At 41.8% G+C, this 19,374-nt stretch overlaps 1 protein-coding gene across 20 annotated transcripts in view; it reads right to left on the reverse strand.

Annotated features, from left to right (window-relative positions):
- Positions 1 to 19,374, reverse strand: part of LOC144459616 (protein NLRC3-like) — an 87,629-nt gene that overhangs the window by 3,333 nt on the left and 64,922 nt on the right. For 12 of the 20 annotated variants that reach the window (XM_078163782.1, XM_078163789.1, XM_078163783.1 and 9 more), the window contains one exon: positions 520 to 693. The exons of 1 other annotated variant lie outside the window; for it this stretch is intronic. In XM_078163782.1, coding sequence (XP_078019908.1) covers positions 520 to 693 — 174 coding nt within the window. Of the gene's footprint in view, positions 1 to 519; positions 694 to 4,007; positions 9,916 to 10,399; positions 10,577 to 11,960; positions 13,795 to 14,005; positions 14,242 to 14,442; positions 14,548 to 17,147; positions 17,298 to 18,578; positions 18,718 to 19,374 lie in introns of those variants that run through there. 7 more of the 20 variants (XM_078163798.1, XM_078163802.1, XM_078163801.1 and 4 more) reach the window with 7 other exon arrangements.

Consider the following 19,374-nt stretch of genomic DNA (forward strand, 5'->3'; position numbering starts at 1 on the left):
AGCTCACCTAACACAGGCAGAGGGCAGAGTCTCTGCAGATAAATACACCAGCACACGCTGAGAGTGGCTCATAAGTGATGATTGAGAGGGATTATTTCTGTATGAGTCTATACACTGTTTTTTAAAGATTATTTTTTGGGCTTTTGCCTTTAATGTACAGGACAGAGTGAAATGGGGTGAGACAGAGAGCGGGGGGTGACATGCAGCAAATGGTTGCAAGCCGGAGTCGAACCTGCGACTGCTGCAGCAAGGCGTTGCCTCTGTACATGGGGCGCCGGCACTATCCACTACCCTGCCAATGCCCCACTATACACTGTTTTGAAGGAAGATCCTGCAGAGTTTATCTTTAAGGTTTTAGCTCCACATTGCTCTGCCACAGTCAATGGATTAAACCACTGAACAAGACAAATAGACTTCATTGTGGATCAGTATAATATCAGCCTGATGTCTGCAGTTTAGTGTCAACACAACTTTCACATCATAATAATCTCAGCACAGGAGTAAAAAATGGTGTCTGACCTCAGAGTCTCCAGTTTACAGTGTGGACTCTCCAGAAAATCACACAGCAGCTTCACATCTGAATCCTGCAGGTTGTTGAAGCTCAGGTCCAGCTCTCTCAGATGGGAGGGGTTGGACTTCAGAGCTGAGGCCAGAGAAACACAGCTGATCTCTGACAAACTGCACCACGTCAGTCTGAATAAAGAATAAATGATGTAGATAAAAATCATTAATAAAACAATCAGATGTGTTCAGGTGTTAAATGTGTAGCTCAACATTACTATGTCCTGATCAATGAGCTTTGCTCTAAACTGAGTAGAGTGACTTTGTCATTGTGTTATTGTGCTGATCCCAACAGGATGCAGGTTAAAGACTGGAAAATACAAAAAGTGAAAAACAGCTCTCATAAATATCATTGACAACGTGCTGCTACTTCAATAAAGATGTAGTGACTTCACCTCTTAAACTCTGCCAGTTCCACCAGTGGCTCCATCATCACTAACTCATGTTGTGCAGCCAAACACAAATCACTTATTTAAAGAATCATGAGGGTAAATTTAAGTTGAAATCAAGTGTTTAAAGCAGGGCTGTTAATACACTTTGATGCAGTAGAGATGCTTGATTATCAGGAATGGTGTCGTGTGAAATGTCCTGAACACATGTATTTCAGATATTGTCAGGAATTATAGAGCAACTTTTCTTCTTCTTCTTTGTTTTTGATGGCACTTCCAGTTGTTTAGATTTTCAAGGCAGAACTGTGGGACTTTTACTCTGGAATATCTCAAAATACTGATACAGTAAAAATACTTGAGTTCTGTGTCTGTATGTTGTCAGACATGTCCTCAACATCAGGAATAATCTTTTTCATTTTCATTTCCAGCAACACAAAAATCAAAGAATAAAGACGTTTCCCTCAGAAGTTAGTGGTATTTACTTTTTAATTTATAAGGGACACTGGTAATTAATTTGACTCTTATTCTGAATATAATTCAATTCATTGTATTTCTATAATGTTATGTATTTTATAACACCTTAATTTGAAAATCAAAAGTCATCATTCTGCTAACTTTGCTCAGTCTGTCACTAGCTCCCCCATCAGCTCCATCTGGGCTGTTTGAAGGCATTATTCAATGTAACACATATTAATGTCAGTACATGGATGCACTACAGTTGTAGCATTAGCTGATGTCACCATGGAGATTAGAGTGACTGCCAGCTTGACTGTAGTTCACTCTGCTACATTACCAACTGTACTGACTAGCTGTAGCTGGGTAGCTACCTCGCTAACACTGCAAACAGATATGATAAACATGAGTAACATGACAGCTGTCAGCGGCAGGATTATATTTGACTTTTAATAAAACTTAACCAGTGTTTAACTTTTCAGCAATGTATCTCATAGTTTGCAACTATTACTGTGAGCACACCGCCTGACTCTGCTCCACCTTCTTAACTGTGATGCCTACCTTGGTGCCGGTGCTGAGAGTCTAGAAACAATGGGAGCGCCCTCATTTCCCATCATGCCTGTCTAGTGCTGATCTAGTGTTTATTTAGAAGTACTGTGTTTTCTGTTAGGCCTATATGCTCCAGAATGCAAATGTGACTGTGTATTAATACATTGTAATGAATCATTTAAATATTTTTGATTAATTTTATTGAATAAATGGTTGCTACGGCAACTAGGGTGCGTTTTTGCGATGCCCCAATATCCAGATTCATTCAACATATATTCAGCAGTGAGTGTACCAAATTTTGTGCTTTCATCACAAAATGAACGATAGTTTGGCTATGCCGCCCCACTATTATGCAGGATTGTTGGTTACTGTTTGTAAACATGTTCAACAGCTCAGGTGAAGGTAAAAGCCAACCCCAGATTCATTGTTGTTTGGCATTTCTTCTTGCTAAATTTGCATTTCTTTCAGTGTTGTATCTCTTTGATTCCTGCTGCTTACAGTCTGGCATCTGGTCCCCACCTTTTTATAAAGCCCTGAGCTCACCTGAGCGCTGTGGGGGTACACGCCCAGAAACTTCCCAAACACAGACAATAAGAAGAAAGTAAGAAAACACAGGCAGAGAGCAGAGTCTCTGCAGATAAATACACCAGCACACACTGAGAGTGGCTCATAAGTGATGATTGAGAAGGATTATTTCTGTATGAGTCTATACACTGTTTTTTAAAGATTATTTTTTGGGCTTTTGCCTTTAATGTACAGGACAGAGTGAAATGGGGTGAGACAGAGAGCAGGGGGTGACATGCAGCAAATGGTTGCAAGCCGGAGTCAAGCCTGCGACCGCTGCAGCAAGGCGTTGCCTCTGTACATGGGGCGCCGGCACTATCCACTACCCTGCCAATGCCCCACTATACACTGTTCGTAAGTGATGATTGAGAGGGATTATTTCTGTATGAGTCTATACACTGTTTTGAAGGAAGATCCTGCAGAGTTTATCTTTAAGGTTTTAGCTCCACATTGCTCTGCCACAGTCAATGGATTAAACCACTGAACAAGACAAATAGACTTCATTGTGGATCAGTATAATATCAGCCTGATGTCTGCAGTTTTTAAGATAACAAAACGTCTGAGATGCTTGCTGTCTACACAGGGCTTTAAACAGATGACATTAACATAGGACATATCAAAGTGCTTGACTTATATATAACATTCACTAAAGTGCTGGACGTAATCTTCAGAGTCTGTTATAATAAAATGTATGCCTCTGTGCACCAGTCGAGTTTCTCATTACATCCATGTCTGTAAAAACATGGAAGCTTCACACACAGAAGATCTATACAGTCAGCACAGTTTCAAGATCAGTGTCACCAACTCAGTCTCTGACCAAATGTCTCCCCTTCTGTTCCTGAGATATGATGTTTAATAATGACCAGAGAAGTGTTTTATGCAGAACATGATGATGTCACAGTGAAGTTGACCTTTGACCTTTTGGATATAAAATCTCATCACTTCATTATTTTATCCTGTTAGACATTAGTGTGAAGTTTTGTCATAATTAGTGAATGAATTCTTGAGTTGTGGCCAAAAACATGTTTTGTGAGGTCACAGTGACCTTGACCTTTAATTTTTGACCACCAAAATCTAATAATTTGATCTTTGAGTCCAGGTGGACGTTTGTGCCAAATTTGAAAAAATTCCCTTGAGGCATTCTTGAGATACCACTTTCACTAAAATGGGACGGACAGACGGACGGACAACCTGAAAACATAATGGGCCTCATTCACAAACAGTGCGTACGCACAAATCTGTGCTTAAACTGTGTGTACGATCGTTTGATGCACAAATCCGGGATTCATCAATATTTTCTGACCCGAATTTGTTCTTACTCTGCAAACAAATTTAGAACTGCCTCAGACCGTGCGTACGCACAAATGAGGAAGGCCGAACTGACTTAGAAAATGCAAACATACCTTTTAAGTACATGCAGAGTCTATAAAACCACATTCATGAAAAAGAGATTTAATTAACATTTTTTAAAATCATTAATGGCCAAATGAATTAAATTACCATGAAATTGACACACGTTCACCCTCATCATTGTGACAACAACATGAACAGAAAAACTATCACTCCATCAGCGTGCAGATGATCTGTAATGCCGACTGCCATATCCTTAAGGCTGTGGCCCGCTGGCCAGGAGGCACCCACGACTCATTTATTTTGCAAAACAGTACAGTGGGAATGCGTTTGGAGGCAGGGGCTGTGAGAAGTGGATGGCTTGTTGGTGAGCATCTTTTGTTCTAGTCTTTTATTTCAGTTGTTTTAAGTTAGTATTTTCAGTAAGTCTCTGTTCCGTTAATGTTAAAATGTTATATTGTTTGGGTGACCGGGCATATGGCTTTAAAACATGGCTGATGACACCATAAGCAAACCCTGAAACCCCTCAAGAGGTGCGCTATAATAACATACATGCCCACACACGCGCCGTAGAGCGCACTTTTGGCGTGCTTAAGGGCCGTTGGATGTGTTTGGATCAGATACAGCCGGTGGCAAACTACTTTATACCCCTGAGAAGGTGTGCAAGATCATCCTGGCATGCTGTGTCCTCCACAATCTTGCAATGACTCATGGCATTCCTGTAAGACCCGGCGCCATCGCTTCTCACAAACTTTGAAATTTACTACTTCTCTCCTCGTGTAACCGCTTCCTTCATTCATGAATCAACTCTAGGAGAAATGGGGGCGTGGTAGTATGCTAATCACAAACTGCGAGCACGCGCCTGTCAATTTAGAATGATTCTGATTCACACACATACGCAAGGTGGTGAGAACAAAATTGGCCGGTGTGCAGGTGTCATGAATCCCACAGTGATTTTGCGTACGCACTTATTTTGTGCGCAAAATAAGAACATTTCCACACACATATTAGTGAATGAGGCCCAATGTCTCCAGTCACGGCTATCTCCGGCACAGAGGCATAAAACATAGAATGTAAAGTTTCAGCTTTAGAATAAATAACACACACTGACCATTATATGACGCTTGTCTTGAGTTATGCGGCTGTAAAACAGTGGACGTGTCATTTCCTATAAATTCTTCACAATAAAAGTCCCATGTTGTTTTGTTATTTTAGCTTTGTTTAGCTTTTATTGTGAAGCAGCCAAAGCAGAAAACATTGGGTTTTCATCTGCAGTGACTTCATACGAATCTTATCCGTCTGACAGCGAACATGAAACAGTAAAATAAGGCAGATATCTGAAAGTACAAACAGCAACGCAGGAGAGAAACTAAACTTCAAACCACAGAGATTCAGTTCAAAGATACAAAACTTGTGAACACACAGACACTTTGAAAACTCTGGGCTGCTGCACAGACACCAGTTGAGCCTCAACACACGCTTGTTGGAGGGGGCGGAGCCTGTCAGCTTCAGCTCCACTAGTTTGGAGTCCACATGTGTCTGTCTTTGGTTTTAGGTGGATTACAATAAGAAATGACACGTTTGGAAGATTTTATTCCACTTACAGTGATGTAACCAGAGGCTGTTAACTCAAGTAACGTCACCTGTGTGGGTCGAGGAGGAGGGAGAGAAACGCAGCCCAGCGACAGGAAAACACAGTAAAGACTCTCATACTGAGCTCAAATCAAAGCAGTGCACATAAACAAGGTCAATAACATCAATAAAATATTTGCTTTCTTTCAGGGGGGTGGGGGATCCCACTGATAGAGGAAACACTTGATAGCAACTGGGATTGTTCCACAGCACATCAGTCAACACATGGATGCATAGGGAAACAGGAGCCAGTGAATGCTTGTCATTTAGAAATGAGATCACATAGACGTATGAATCCAGATCATTAATGGTGCAGTCCTAATGGGCGTGTGAGTGTGAAAGAATATCAACCTGTCCTTAAAGTCCAAGATGTTTCCAGTGCAGACTATTTATTTGCTTATTGTTGCAGTCTAAAGGTCTGTGACTTCAAATGATTATGTGACGTTAACATGAAAACAAAGAAACCTCAGAACCTCAGGAATCTTAAATTCTCTTTGGATAAATCTCAAACTTGATGGTGTCTAAACAGGGTCCAAAACTAACATTCGCCACTCGCCAATTACGGGTAGATTTTGTCTCTGGCTGGTAAATTTTTAAGACCGCTTGTCACTCTGGCGAGTTATTTTTTTACCAGCGAAAAATGCATTTTTTGTTACTGTAGAACGGTGCTGGTATCGGCTGGTTTCCTGGCAGAGTAATGTGTATTTCAGGCAGAGACGATCTTTGGTCACGTAACGCCAGGGCCACACCGCCCGCTGGAAGCGCTGTGAATAGCCTTGAAGCGAAGCCAGTTTCCTCGATCGCTGCCGAAACGTACCTGAACAGCCGAGCACACAAGTATGTGTTGTGTCAGAGGAGAAACGAGCCGTTCACATTTCTCTCTTTGTGGCAGGTAACCATCCACAAACCTCACCGCACTTTAGGGACTGTTCTTTACTTATTCACTCATTTACTCATTATGACATCTATAAGGAAAGTCTGCACATCTATAGCTTGGAGCTAAAAAGGGCGCGGCAGTCCTTTTTCTCTGAGATTATCAACAAAAATAACAACAATGCATGGACTTTATTTACTGTTATTGACAGACTGACAACCCCATCAGCGTCAGTCCCTCCTGAACTGCTATCCACCAAGGCATGCAATGACTTTGCTTCTTTTTTCACAGACAAGATTTTAAAGATAAGACAGACAGTCTGTAAATCCAACACAGTGGCTATTTCACCTGTGCCTCATAAGACTACTCCAGTTAATTTGGCACTTTTTCACCCATTAAATTATGCTACTTTGACAGACATAGTTAGAAACCTTAGGTCCACTACCTGCTGCCTTGACACTCTGCCTACAAGCTTTTTTAAAGATGTTTTTAACTGCATAGCATCAGATATACTACAGATAGTCAACTGTTCTCTTCAGTCAGGCCTTTTTCTGACGGCCCTGAAGACTGCAGTCATTAAACCTCTCTTAAAAAAGCCTAATCTGGATGCCTCAGTAATAAATAACTACAGGCCCATATCAAACCTACCATTTTTAGGAAAGATCATTGAAAAGGTTGTTTTTCAGCAACTTAACACCTTCTTGGAGCAAAACAATATCTTTGATGCCTTTCAGTCTGGATTTCGAGCACATCACAGCACTGAGACTGCACTTGTAAAAGTTTTAAATGACATTCATCTGAGCAGTGATGCATCAAAGATTTCGGTTCTGGTATTACTGGACCTCAGTGCTGCATTCGACACAGTTGACCATAACATACTGCTCGACAGACTAGAAAAGTTTGTGGGACTTTCTGGCACTGTGCTAAACTGGTTTAAATCTTATTTACAAGACAGGGAATTCTTTGTGTCACTTGGCAATTATGAATCTGTGCGAACAAAGATTACATGTGGAGTTCCTCAAGGGTCCATTCTTGGGCCTCTTCTGTTCAACATCTATATGCTCCCTCTTGCTCAGATTATGGAATATCATAACATCTCCTACCATACTTATGCAGATGACACACAACTTTACATAACAGTGTCACCAGATGACTACAGTCCCCTACATCTGCTAAATAAGTGCATTGACGAAATCAATACGTGGATCTGCCAGAATTTTCTACAACTAAACACAGAAAAAACTGAGATAGTTGTTTTTGGCCCCAAAGAACAAAGATCAATAGTCAGTGCTCACCTTGATGCCATGACACTAAAACCTACAAATCAAGCCAGAAATCTTGGTGTAGTTCTGGACTCAGACCTAAATTTCAATAGTCACATTAAGACAATTACTAAATCAGCCTATTACCACCTTAAAAACATAGCAAGAATAAAAGAATTTCTTTCTAAACAAGTTACAGAAAAACTTGTTCATGCTTTCATTTTCAGCAGGCTGGACTATTGTAACGGTGTCTTCACAGGCCTGAGTAAAAAATCAATCAGACAACTGCAGCTCGTCCAGAACGCTGCTGCCAGAGTCCTCACCAACACCAAGAGAGTGGAGCACATTACACCAGTGCTTAAATCACTGCACTGGCTTCCTGTATATCAAAGGATAGACTTTAAAATCTTGTTACTTGTCTATAAAGCACTAATTGGTCTCGGGCCTAAATACATCTCTGACTTACTTGTACGTTATGAAGCATCCAGACCCCTCAGATCATCTGGAACAGGTTTACTCAGTGTTCCCAGGATCAAAACCAAACAAGGTGAAGCAGCCTTTAGTTTCTATGCTCCCCGCCTGTGGAACAAACTTCCAGAATATCTGAGGTTGGCTGAAACTGTCAACTCATTTAAATCAGGGCTTAAATCATTACTATTTACTGCAGCTTACCAGTGAACTAGATATGTGACTTACTGTTAGGATAATCTGTAGCTATTGTTTTTATATTTGTCTGCTGTTGCTTTTGCTTTATGTTTGCTTTTTAAATGCATTTTCTGCACTGTTTTTCTTGCTTTTAGCTTTTGTTTTTAATGATCTATTGTTCCTTTAATGTTTTATCTTAACATATTTCTCTTGTAAAGCACATTGAATTGCCTTGTGTATGAATGGTGCTATATAAATAAAATTGCCTTGCCTTACTTGTATGTTAATCAGTTGGTGCAGTTTCACTTAAGTAAAAAAAAAAAAAGACTGAACAACTTTCACTTGTATTGGAGTAATATTTGACCAAGAGTATCTTTACTTTCACTCAAGTCATGTCATTGAATACTTTGTCCACCACTGGTCAGACATTCATGTTTATATAGGGCAGGCCCTGCTGTTGCAGTCTGGTTGAGCTAAAATCTCATGTCTCAACTGTCCAAAGGGGACTGAAGTCAGTGATTCATGTAAAATTCCTTAATGAAAGATTCTTTTTGCACTGTAGTAAGAATACTACAGAATTTATTAACCCAAATATTACACTTAAAGGGCCACTGTGTAAAATGGGTTGAAAACAGTGACATCAGTGGTCAAATTCTAGATTGCAGGGCTCACTCGCTCACCCCTCCCGTCGGGTAAATGACGGTGGCCTCGTAGGGACAAAAAGCCTTGCGCAGACATGAGTTTTTCAGCAAATAGGACCAATTCATTGATCTGTATATATATAAAAGCATAATTATAAGGCTATGAAAACCAAACGAATTTTATTTTATAGCGATTTTACACTTAAATAAACATATTAATGGGTAGAATATTCAGATTCAGATTTGACAATTAACCATGCCAAATATTACACACTGGCCCTTTAACTGTTGAAACAGTTATTCATATTTTAGCATACATTATTACTAATATTAGTGCACACTATTAAAATATTGATTGAGAATCGCATACAAGACCCAAATGACATGCTAAATAATACTGATAGCAAATTACAACACTTAAAAGCAATTTTTATTTGGTTGGCTGTAGGGCTGGGACTCGTTAGGATTTTAACGATTCCGATTCCTTACCGATTCCTTCTTAACAGTCTGATTCCTTACCGATTCCTTCTTAACAGTCCGATTCCTACATTATATTCATTATACTTAAACAAGTATATAATAAACACAAATGCAATCATACAAATACAAAAACTTTATTCTAACTGTTGCACAGTACAATTAGATGAAAATACACATTTGTGTGTGGTGTGTATTTCAGATTTAGAGCTTGTATCATCTCCCTGAGAATATATAACAACAAAAAGTGATTCTCTGATTTCTACAGTAACATAATTACCTCAAATTAACCACAGCAATGTAATAAAAAATACTTATATGCATTAATGCTTGGGCACTGTTATTTACGTGACAACACCTGAACAGAACACACACAAACACACACACACACATTGGCTGTTTGTTTCTACCGCTCCCCTCGCTGGAAGCATCGGACCTCCCGCCGCCCGCTCCTGTCTTAAACACGGAGGTCTCTCTCCACTGAGCACCCACGGCGCACGCCCGGCCTGTTAAATAGCCTGTAACCATAACAACTGTGTGACACAAACTCAGTGCTTTAGTGATTAGATAATGTCAGGCTCGGTCGGGTTCGGACAGAAATATGCGGCCTGTGCCGCGTTCTAATGGAAATACACGTGACGTTTTTTTTTTTTTTTTTTGTACAATCTAGGAACCGTTTGCAGGAACCGTTACGCCAAATGTGATGGAACCGGTTCTGGGACCGGAACTTTGGATCCGGTTCCAAAAAAGAACCGGATCCGGATCCCAACCCTAGTTGGCTGGTAAAATATCTGCCTGGCTGGTAAAAAATTTCACTTACCAGCCAGCCTGGCTAAATGTTCTAAATCATCATTTCTCTGCCTTTCATAACCAACTGTTCAGCCATTTGGAAAGACACAACATTTCTGAAAACACTGAAAGCTTTATAACCTCAGTCAAGGATTTATATTATATATATCCAAAAACAAACAAACAAACACCTACATAAGCAAGTGAACTGACCTCAGAGTCTCCAGTCTACAGTTTGGACTCTCCAGTCCAGCACACAGCTGCTTCACTCCTGAATCCTGCAGGTCGTAGTTGTTACTCAGGTCCAGCTCTCTCAGATGGGAGGGGTTGGACTTCAGAGCTGAGGCCACGACTTCACAGTCAGTGTCTGAGAGTCCACAGTCAATAAATCTGACATGACACATATATTACAAAATCTGTTATTGTCAAAGAGACACTTTATATTTACTTTATGGATTTGATGATAAAACAGTTTGAAATATCCTGTTTTGATGGACTGAAAATAGTTAAGAATAAAAAAAGAACACAAAGAATTCAAACTAATTAAAAGCTGATTCATGACCAGAATTACTGCCTCGTGGTCGTATGCTTCACCAGTCAAGTTACACTTACAGTTTACATCCATGTCTGTCCAGACTCATATGTGTCCATGACAGTAGACAATGATTCAAATATGGATGTTGCTGCAAAGAAGCTACTTATTCTAAAACACAGACGCTTCACACACATCTTCAACCCGACAGCACAGAAGATCTATACAATCAGCACAGTTTCAAGATCAGTGTCACCAACTCAGTCTCTGACCAAATGTCTCCCCTTCTGTTCCTGAGATATGACGTTTAATAATGACCAGAGAAGTGTTTTATGCAGACCATGATGATGTCACAGTGAAGTTGACCTTTGACCTTTTGGATATAAAATCTCATCACTTCATTATTTTATCCTGTTAGACATAAGTGTGAAGTTTTGTCATAATTAGTGAATGAATCCTTGAGTTATGGCCAAAAACATATTTTGTGAGGTCACAGTGATCTTGACCTTTGACCACCGAAATCTAATCAGTTCATTCTTAAGTCCAACTGGACGTTTGTGCCAAATGTAAAGAAATCCTCTCAAGGTGTTCTTGACATGTCGTGGACAGACTGACAACCCAAAAACATGATGCCTCTGGCCACGACTGTCGCCGGCGCCGAGGCATGAAAAAAGAGATAGCAACAACTGGATAAAAGCAGTTTTTAGGACTTCAGAAATCTCCTTTGGCAAATGATACAGATCTTATTTTAAATGTTTAAGCATAGTGGTGAATAAACTCAGGTATTATCTGCATGTCTGATTCTATAAAACACCTTACACAATCTGTTTATGGAGTAATAACTTTACTGCTTTCACTCAGAACCATCAAATACTGCCATACTGTGATGAAATGCTGCTGTGATAAAACCTCAACAACAACCTCTGAAGTCCATCATTTGTTTTATCAGGTTCACATGGCGCCTCCATCACATAAAGGTGAAAAACTGTAAACTGGAACAATGATTAGAAATAAATAGAAAAACTGTGTTCATGAACTCAACAGCTATAAACACAACCAACTGAAACATCTACATGTTTTGCACTCACAGCATTTGAAACAGCTCAAGAACATCTGTGACAAAATACAACAGACACATCATTTGAACATTTTATGAATAATAAGAATTTCATAGTGTGTATATTTGAAGAATTAAACTACTAATCTACAATGATTTATGATGTTAATCACATCTGGACTTACCCAGCCTTTCTGCAGTTCCTCACAGCTGGAATCAGTCTCCGTCGTCCAGCGTCTGTTGTGTTGTATTTCTTCAGGTCCAACTCATCCAGAACCTCCTCTGACATCTGCAGCATGTAGGCCAGAGCTGAGCAGTGGATCTGTGAGAGTTCCTTCTCTGATCTGTTCTCTGACTTCAGGAACTCTTGGATCTCCTGATGTACTGAGAGGTCGTTCATCTCCAGCAGACAGTGGAAGATGTTGATGCTTCTGTCAGGAGAGATCTTGTTTGTGTTCATCTTCTTCAGGTTGTTGATGGCTCTCTGGATGTCTGTCCGACCCAAAAGGCCTCCTAACAGTCTCTGGATGATTTCTGGACTGTTGTCTGTCCGACCCAAAAGGCCTCCTAACAGTGTCTGGTTGGACTCCAGAGAGAGGCCATGAAGGAAGCGGACAAACAGATCCAGGTGACCATTTTTACTTTGGAGGGATTTCTTCATGGCTCTCTGTAAGAAGACATCCAGGGATCTGTAATTATCCTCGTCTGTCCCCAGGATGTCCTCCAGTACCTTTGTGTTCCTGTAGGTGAAACAGTGGAACAGGTAGACTGCAGCCAGAAACTCCTGAACGCTCAGATGAACGAAGCAGTAGACTGTTTTCTGGAAGATCACAGACTCTCTTTTGAAGATCTCTGTACAAACTCCTGAGTACACCGAGGCCTCTGTGACATCAAGACCACAGCGCTCCAGGTCTTCTTGGTAGAACATGATGTTTCCTTTCTCCAGTTGTTCAAACGCCAGCCTTCCCAGCTTCAGAAGAACGTCCCTGTCAGCCTCCGTCAGCTCCTGTGGACTGGTCTCATGTCCCTCATCATACTTGTGCTTCTTCCTCTTTGTCTGAACCAGCAGGAAGTGTGAGTACAGCTCAGTCAGGGTCTTGGGCAGCTCTCCTCTCTGCTCTGTAGTCAACATGTGATCCAGAACTGTAGCAGTGATCCAGCAGAAGACTGGGATTAGACACATGATGTGGAGGCTCCTGGATGTCTTCATGTGTGAGATGATTCTGCTGGACCGCTCTTCATCACTGACTCTCCTCCTGAAGTACTCCTCCTTCTGGGCGTCAGTGAAGCCTCTTACTTCTGTTACCCTGTCAACACATGCAGGAGGGATCTGATTGGCTGCTGCAGGTCGGGAAGTTATCCAGACCAGAGCCGAGGGAAGCAGCTTCCCCTTGATGAGGTTTGTCAACAGCACGTTGACTGATGACTTCTGTGTGACATCAGTCACAACCTCATTGTTGTGGAAATCCAGAGACAGTCTGCTTTCATCCAGGCCGTCAAAGATGAACAGAACTTTACAGACAGCGAGCTCCTCTGCTGTGACCTTCTGTAATGTTGGATGGAAAACACGGAGCAGAGTGAGAAGACTCAACTTCTCATCTCTGATCAAGTTCAGCTCCCTGAACGAAAGCAGAATCACCACACTGACATCTTGGTTTTCCAAACCCTCGGCCCAGTCCAGAGTGAACTTCTGCACTGAGAAGGTTTTTCCAACGCCAGCGACGCCGTTGGTCAGAACCACTCTGATGTGTTTCTGTTGGTCAGGTAAGGCTTTAAAGATGTGCTGACACTTGATTGGAGTTTCATGGAGGGTCTTCATCTTAGAAGCTCTCTCAAGCTGCTTCACCTCATGTTGGGTATTAACCTCTTCACTCTGTCCCTCTGTGATGTAGAGCTCAGTGTAGATCCTGTTGAGGAGGGTTCCACTTCCTGTTTCATCACTTCCTTCAGTCACACGTTCACATCTCCTCCTCACACTGATCTTATGTTCATCTAAAACCTCCTGCAGACCACTGTCTGCTGAAAGAGAAGGAAACATGTCAGACTAAAGAAATAAATCTGGACTCTGATTATTTTCATGACCAACATTAAAACAAGTAACACAAACAAATGAAGGTTTTATACATTAGTTTTATAAAATCTTTCATGTCTACACTTTACAACACAAATAAACTAAGAAGAATCCTGTTTTCAGACATGATGACATCAGCAGACAGATGTACAGTCTTACTTTGTACAGTGCTGGTCTGACTGGCTGTCTGCAGTCCAGCTCTTGTTCTGGATCTTTCTCCACACTGGGGACAGGAGGAGTCTCCTGATGAAGCAGACTGGTCCCAGTATGAGCTGATGCACTGTCTGCAGAACCAGTGTCCACAGCTGGTAGAGACTGGATCCTTCAGGACGTCCTGACACAAACTACAGCAGGACGGCTGCTCCTCCACAGAAACATGACTCCTCTTCTTCTCTCTGTGGAGATGAACACATTATTTAGATCTCGTCCTGCAAACTGTGCTGAAAATTATTTGCTTTATTCACACACTCAGTCACAGGCAGTTCAAATATCTCATGGTGGAGCTTCATGAAAACCTCCTGAGTAATGTTGTGCTCCACTGTGAGACGACTTTCAAGAGGCAAAAAGCTCCCTCATGTTTTTCAACAGTCTCTTACTTTGTGTCTGAGGGTCCAGGTTCATTACTGAAGTATGGAGGATGACCCATGGACCAGTCACTCTTCATAGACAGACAGCTGGACACTGGAGACTCTGCTCTCTGTCTGTGGAAACAACAAATGTTTGACACATATTATTAGTCCTTGTAAAGACCAGGTTCAAACAGTATCATCGTTGGCGCTGCCTGTGTTTTACCCACCAGCAACTACGTGTCTCCTTTATCTGAACACCCTTGTAAATATACAGGTAATTTAGTTTCCTTCTTATTTCTTCTCTCAGTGCTGCTCTTAAATAGCATCTTCCGGGGCGCTTTTTTTTTATGTTCTGAGAGGCCTTTTTAACCTCTCTTTAATTCTGGTGTGTGAATGAACTGTCAGTGAATCAGTGATGCAGATAGGAACACTCGCAGGTCTTTTGATCCTTTTTTGGCAAAGCTACTATCTCTACCTGGCGTCACTACCTGTCATGGAGCAGGACATGGCGCACCAGGGAGAGTTACACTGAGCCGGGAGTTTCTTTTTTCCCTGCAGACTTCGGTAGCCGGGGAGATACCAGCTGGTATCCCGAGGGCGATATGCAAGCCGATTGTAAAGACCCAGAAAAGGGGAAGAAGAGGTGGTCTACGCCGGAGATTAAAGACTCTCAGGTTGAGTGATCGCCGCAAATTCCCCCCACTTCCTACAATTCTCCTCGTAAATGTCCAGTCTATCAGGAATAAGATAGATGAGCTGGAAGTATGGGCCAAGCTCAAGAGGGAAATCAGGGAGACCTGTCTCCTTGCCTTCACTGAATCATGGCTCAGTGACTTGGACCGGGACGAGGACTTTTCACTCAGCAGGTTCGGAACCCCGATTCGTCTGGAGCGGTCTCCGGAGATTACCGGGAAAAGCCGAGGAGGAGGAGGAGTGTGTTTCTATGTCAACGAGAGGCATTGTAACACAGTGAAGGTCAGAGAAAGAATATACACAACTGATCTAGAACTGCTGACAATCTCACTTCGCCCCCTTTATCTGCCGCGTGAGTTTCAACAACTGTTCTACACATTAGTGTACATCCATCCGCTGATCAGCTGATCGCTGACGTAACGAGCAGGCTAGATGCTGTCTGCACCGAAAGTTGTCCTTGGAGATTTTAATCTTTGTAAACTGAACATGGTCTTAAAAACATATGAACAGTATGTGACCTGCACCACTACACAGAAGAGCACTATAACTGATGTGTGCTATGGTACAGTAAAGGAAGCATATACATCCCTGCCAATGCTCTCACTGGGTGCTTCTTATCACAACGGTGTGTACCTTATGCCCGTGTATAAACCCACCTTCAGACGTGTGGACAGAAAGGAGAGAACTGTCAAGAGCTGGTCTGAAGACAGCATTTCCTGTCTTCAAGCATGCTTTGAGTGCACGGATTGGCAGTGTTTCTATGATGGCTGTGATGATATGAATGAACTATGTGACACTGTTTCATCAGTTTCTGTGTAGACTCTATAATTCCATCTAAAACTGCTGTCATGTACCCAAATAACAAACCCTGGGTGACTAAAGAACTCAAAGCTGTAATCAATAAGAAGAAGAAGATTTTTTACACTGGTGACCCTCTGGAGAAAAAAGCTGTCTCCAGAGAAGTGAGGGATGAAATAAGAAAAGCCAAAATTCAGTACAGGGACAAAATAGAGGAACAGTACTGCAGCGGTGACCTTAGAGCCGCCTGGCAAGGGATAAAACACATGGCATCCATAAACCAGTACTCTGGTGAAACCAGGCAGCTCATTACTATTAGTGGTGTAAATGAGGCTGACCTGCCTAATGCTTTTAACTCCTTTTATTCCCGTTTTGAAAGGTCGGACTTTTTATGCAACATTTCGACATTGAGGATGTCTCTAAAACCTGAAAATGAAAAGGAAAAGTTGCTTCTTTGTTCAAACAGGTGAACATCAGGAAGGCGGCTGGTCCTGACGCCATCTGTGGACGCACTTTGCGTCACTGTGCAGACCAACTCAGTGAGGCGTTCACAGTACTTTTTCAGATGTGTGCAGAGAGTGGTTACTTGCCCCAAATATGGAAAACATCCACTATTATTCCTGTTCCAAAGTCAAATCATCCAAGAGATCTTAATGACTTCAGACCAGTTGCACTGACATCTCTTGTGATGAAAAGCTTTGAAAAAATCTGAAAAGAAAAAGTGGTCTCCTTAATTGATGGCAGACTAGATCCACTGCAGTTTGCTTATCAAGCTGGTGAAGGTGTTGATGACGCAAAACTTTTCAGTTTAGACAGAGCACTAGAGCACCTTGAAAAACCCAAATCCCACGTGAGACTTTTATTTGCTGATTTTTCTTCCGCTTTTAATAAGATGCAGCCCCATATTTGAATTGAACAGCCAGCCTCTTATTTTATGCTCCCGGATCAGATCTTATTGTTGCTTTAAACTTTTTAACAGACAGAGTGCAGCGTGTCTTTGTTAACGACCACACGTCTACGCCCATCGCTTCTAGCAGCATCTAATGTAACAAAAACAAAGGAGTTGATCATTGATTTTAGAAATAATAGTGCAAAGCCAAAAACACAGCCTGATACATGGTGAACCAGTCCAAATTGTGGAAACCTATAAATACTTAGGAACTTGTTGTGGTGTAGATTATCAGATAATAATAAAAACAGAATCATCTTCCGGTCAGTTTACAGTAGAAACAGTCTCTTACTTTGTGTCTGAGGGTCCAGCTTCATTACTGAAGGTTAGAGGTTGATCTTTACTGTTGTCACTCTTCAAAGACAGCTGACAGCTGGACACTGGAGACTCTGATCTGTCCCCGTCTGCCTCCAAATCAGCCATCTTCCCAAATCTGAGAGAACTGTAACACACATACACAGTGTGATGAAGTCAGTAACTTCTTATTTATAGGACATGATTACATATTGGCTGGGTATTGTTATGACATACAGTAGGGGAGAGCGGGGTCAGTTGGGATGCTTTTGTATTGACACTAAATAACCTTTGATTACTCACAGACTACTTGAACAGTAATGAAAATAATTTGATCTCTGAACAGATACAGGCATCTGCTAACTATTTATCAGGTTTTTAGAGCCCAACCCAAACGTGAAAGGCACAGTTTTGTTAAATGTACAAGGAGTGCATTTTCCCAAAGTTCTGACTCCCTGGGACAGTTGGGACACCGTGTTCTGGGCTGGGCTTTAAATATATATAAGCTGGACTTACAGTTTACATCCATGTCAGTGAAAACATGGAAGCTTCACACACAGAAGATCTATACAATCAGCACAGTTTCAAGATCAGTGTCACCAACTCAGTCTCTGACCAAATGTCTCCCCTTCTGTTCCTGAGATATGACGTTTAATAATGACCAGAGAAGTGTTTTATGCAGAACATGATGATGTCACAGTGAAGTTGACCTTTGACCTTTTGGATATTAAATGTCTTCAGGAAACTGTCAGACTTGACCGCAGCTTTTGTCAGTAGGCTCGTTGGAGATGAAGTGCGCCTCGTCTGGAGAGTAGACGAGATCAGAGCTGCAGCAGGAGGCGGTGACAAAAAGCTGCGGTCAAGTCTGACAGTTTCCTGACAGTTTCCAGCAGCCTTCAGTCTGTACAGGAAGTCACAGAAACACTCACATCCTGTCAGATATGATGGTGATTGATTCAAATATAATCAGACTCATATATCAGTTTGTTCTCAGTCTCCAGTTGTTTTAATTCTGATAGATTGATTTATTAAAATCTAACCAAAACTCAGTGTAACAAAGAGCAGGGAGAGCTGACTGTACACTCAACATCTTCCTATCCAACAAAACTGCGCCACAATCCCTCGGCAGAGTCCCCCTTTTCTCTCTGTGTGTCTATAAAGTGCTGCTGCTCGCGGTACTAGAGCTTTTCACTGTGACGCACATTCAAAGAGTTGACACAAGAGCGCGCCCGAAGCACCGGAGCGTGCAGATCCGTAGCTGCGCGCAGGCCTCGTGTTTAACAGGAAAAGCCTGGTTGTAAAAACAGCGTCAGATGATGGTGGTGGTAAAAGCAAGTGTGATGATGAAGCTGTGAAGATGTGGCACTGACCCAACCGACCCTACTCTCCCCTAGAACACACTAAACAATGAATAAACATCAACACTCACCGTGTCTCACACGACCTGTCTTCCTCTCACTGCTCTGTGCACTTTAAAATGGAGTCTGAACACACCACTGACTTTAGACTTTCACTTTCGCTCTTCCTCTCTGTTGGCACCTCCCCCCCTTTGACTCATGGGAAATTATTTATTGACAGTAACACAGAGACTTGAGACTCTGCTGAGAGTTTCTGCTCTGCTTATTTTATGGACTCTGTTGCTTTGCTTTCATCTTTAATAAACCAAATCTACCAGCACAGAAGCTCAACAATGTGCTGATGTGGACGGGGCCACTTTAAAGAATCACTATCAGTGTAAGTGTAGGTTATATCTGAATATTTGCTCTGCTTTACCTCACACATGAACCAATCGACTCTGCAGCAGAGCAGCAGCTCAGTGATCTGCTCAGTTAGATTTCTGTTTTTGTCAGTGGAGTCTGGTGGCTTTGATATAATGGCTTCAGTTCCACATGTCTGTGTGACAGCAGGGTAAAGTGGTGAAAACACTCTAAATATAACGTACACTTAAACTGCTATAGATGTATTGTGAGCCTTTCAAGGTGGTTAAAAACTAATAACTGAGGCAGAGTTTGTTTAGTTTGATTCATGGACGTGACACGAGGATTTTCTACCTGGAAGTTCTTGTAAATAAACCCTGTGATTGGGTCTGTGCTCAGAACATTCCTCTGGGTGCTCTCACTGTCATCTATAACATCTTTCCTAATTCACTGTCTGTGGAGCAGCTCCAGAAAACTGATACAGCATCGGGTCAGAATTTGGTGTCAACAACATGGAAGCATGGATCC

Source organism: Epinephelus lanceolatus, chromosome 22 (genome assembly GCF_041903045.1).
Source record: "Epinephelus lanceolatus isolate andai-2023 chromosome 22, ASM4190304v1, whole genome shotgun sequence".
In the NCBI taxonomy this organism is placed as follows: Eukaryota; Metazoa; Chordata; class Actinopteri; order Perciformes; family Serranidae; genus Epinephelus; species Epinephelus lanceolatus.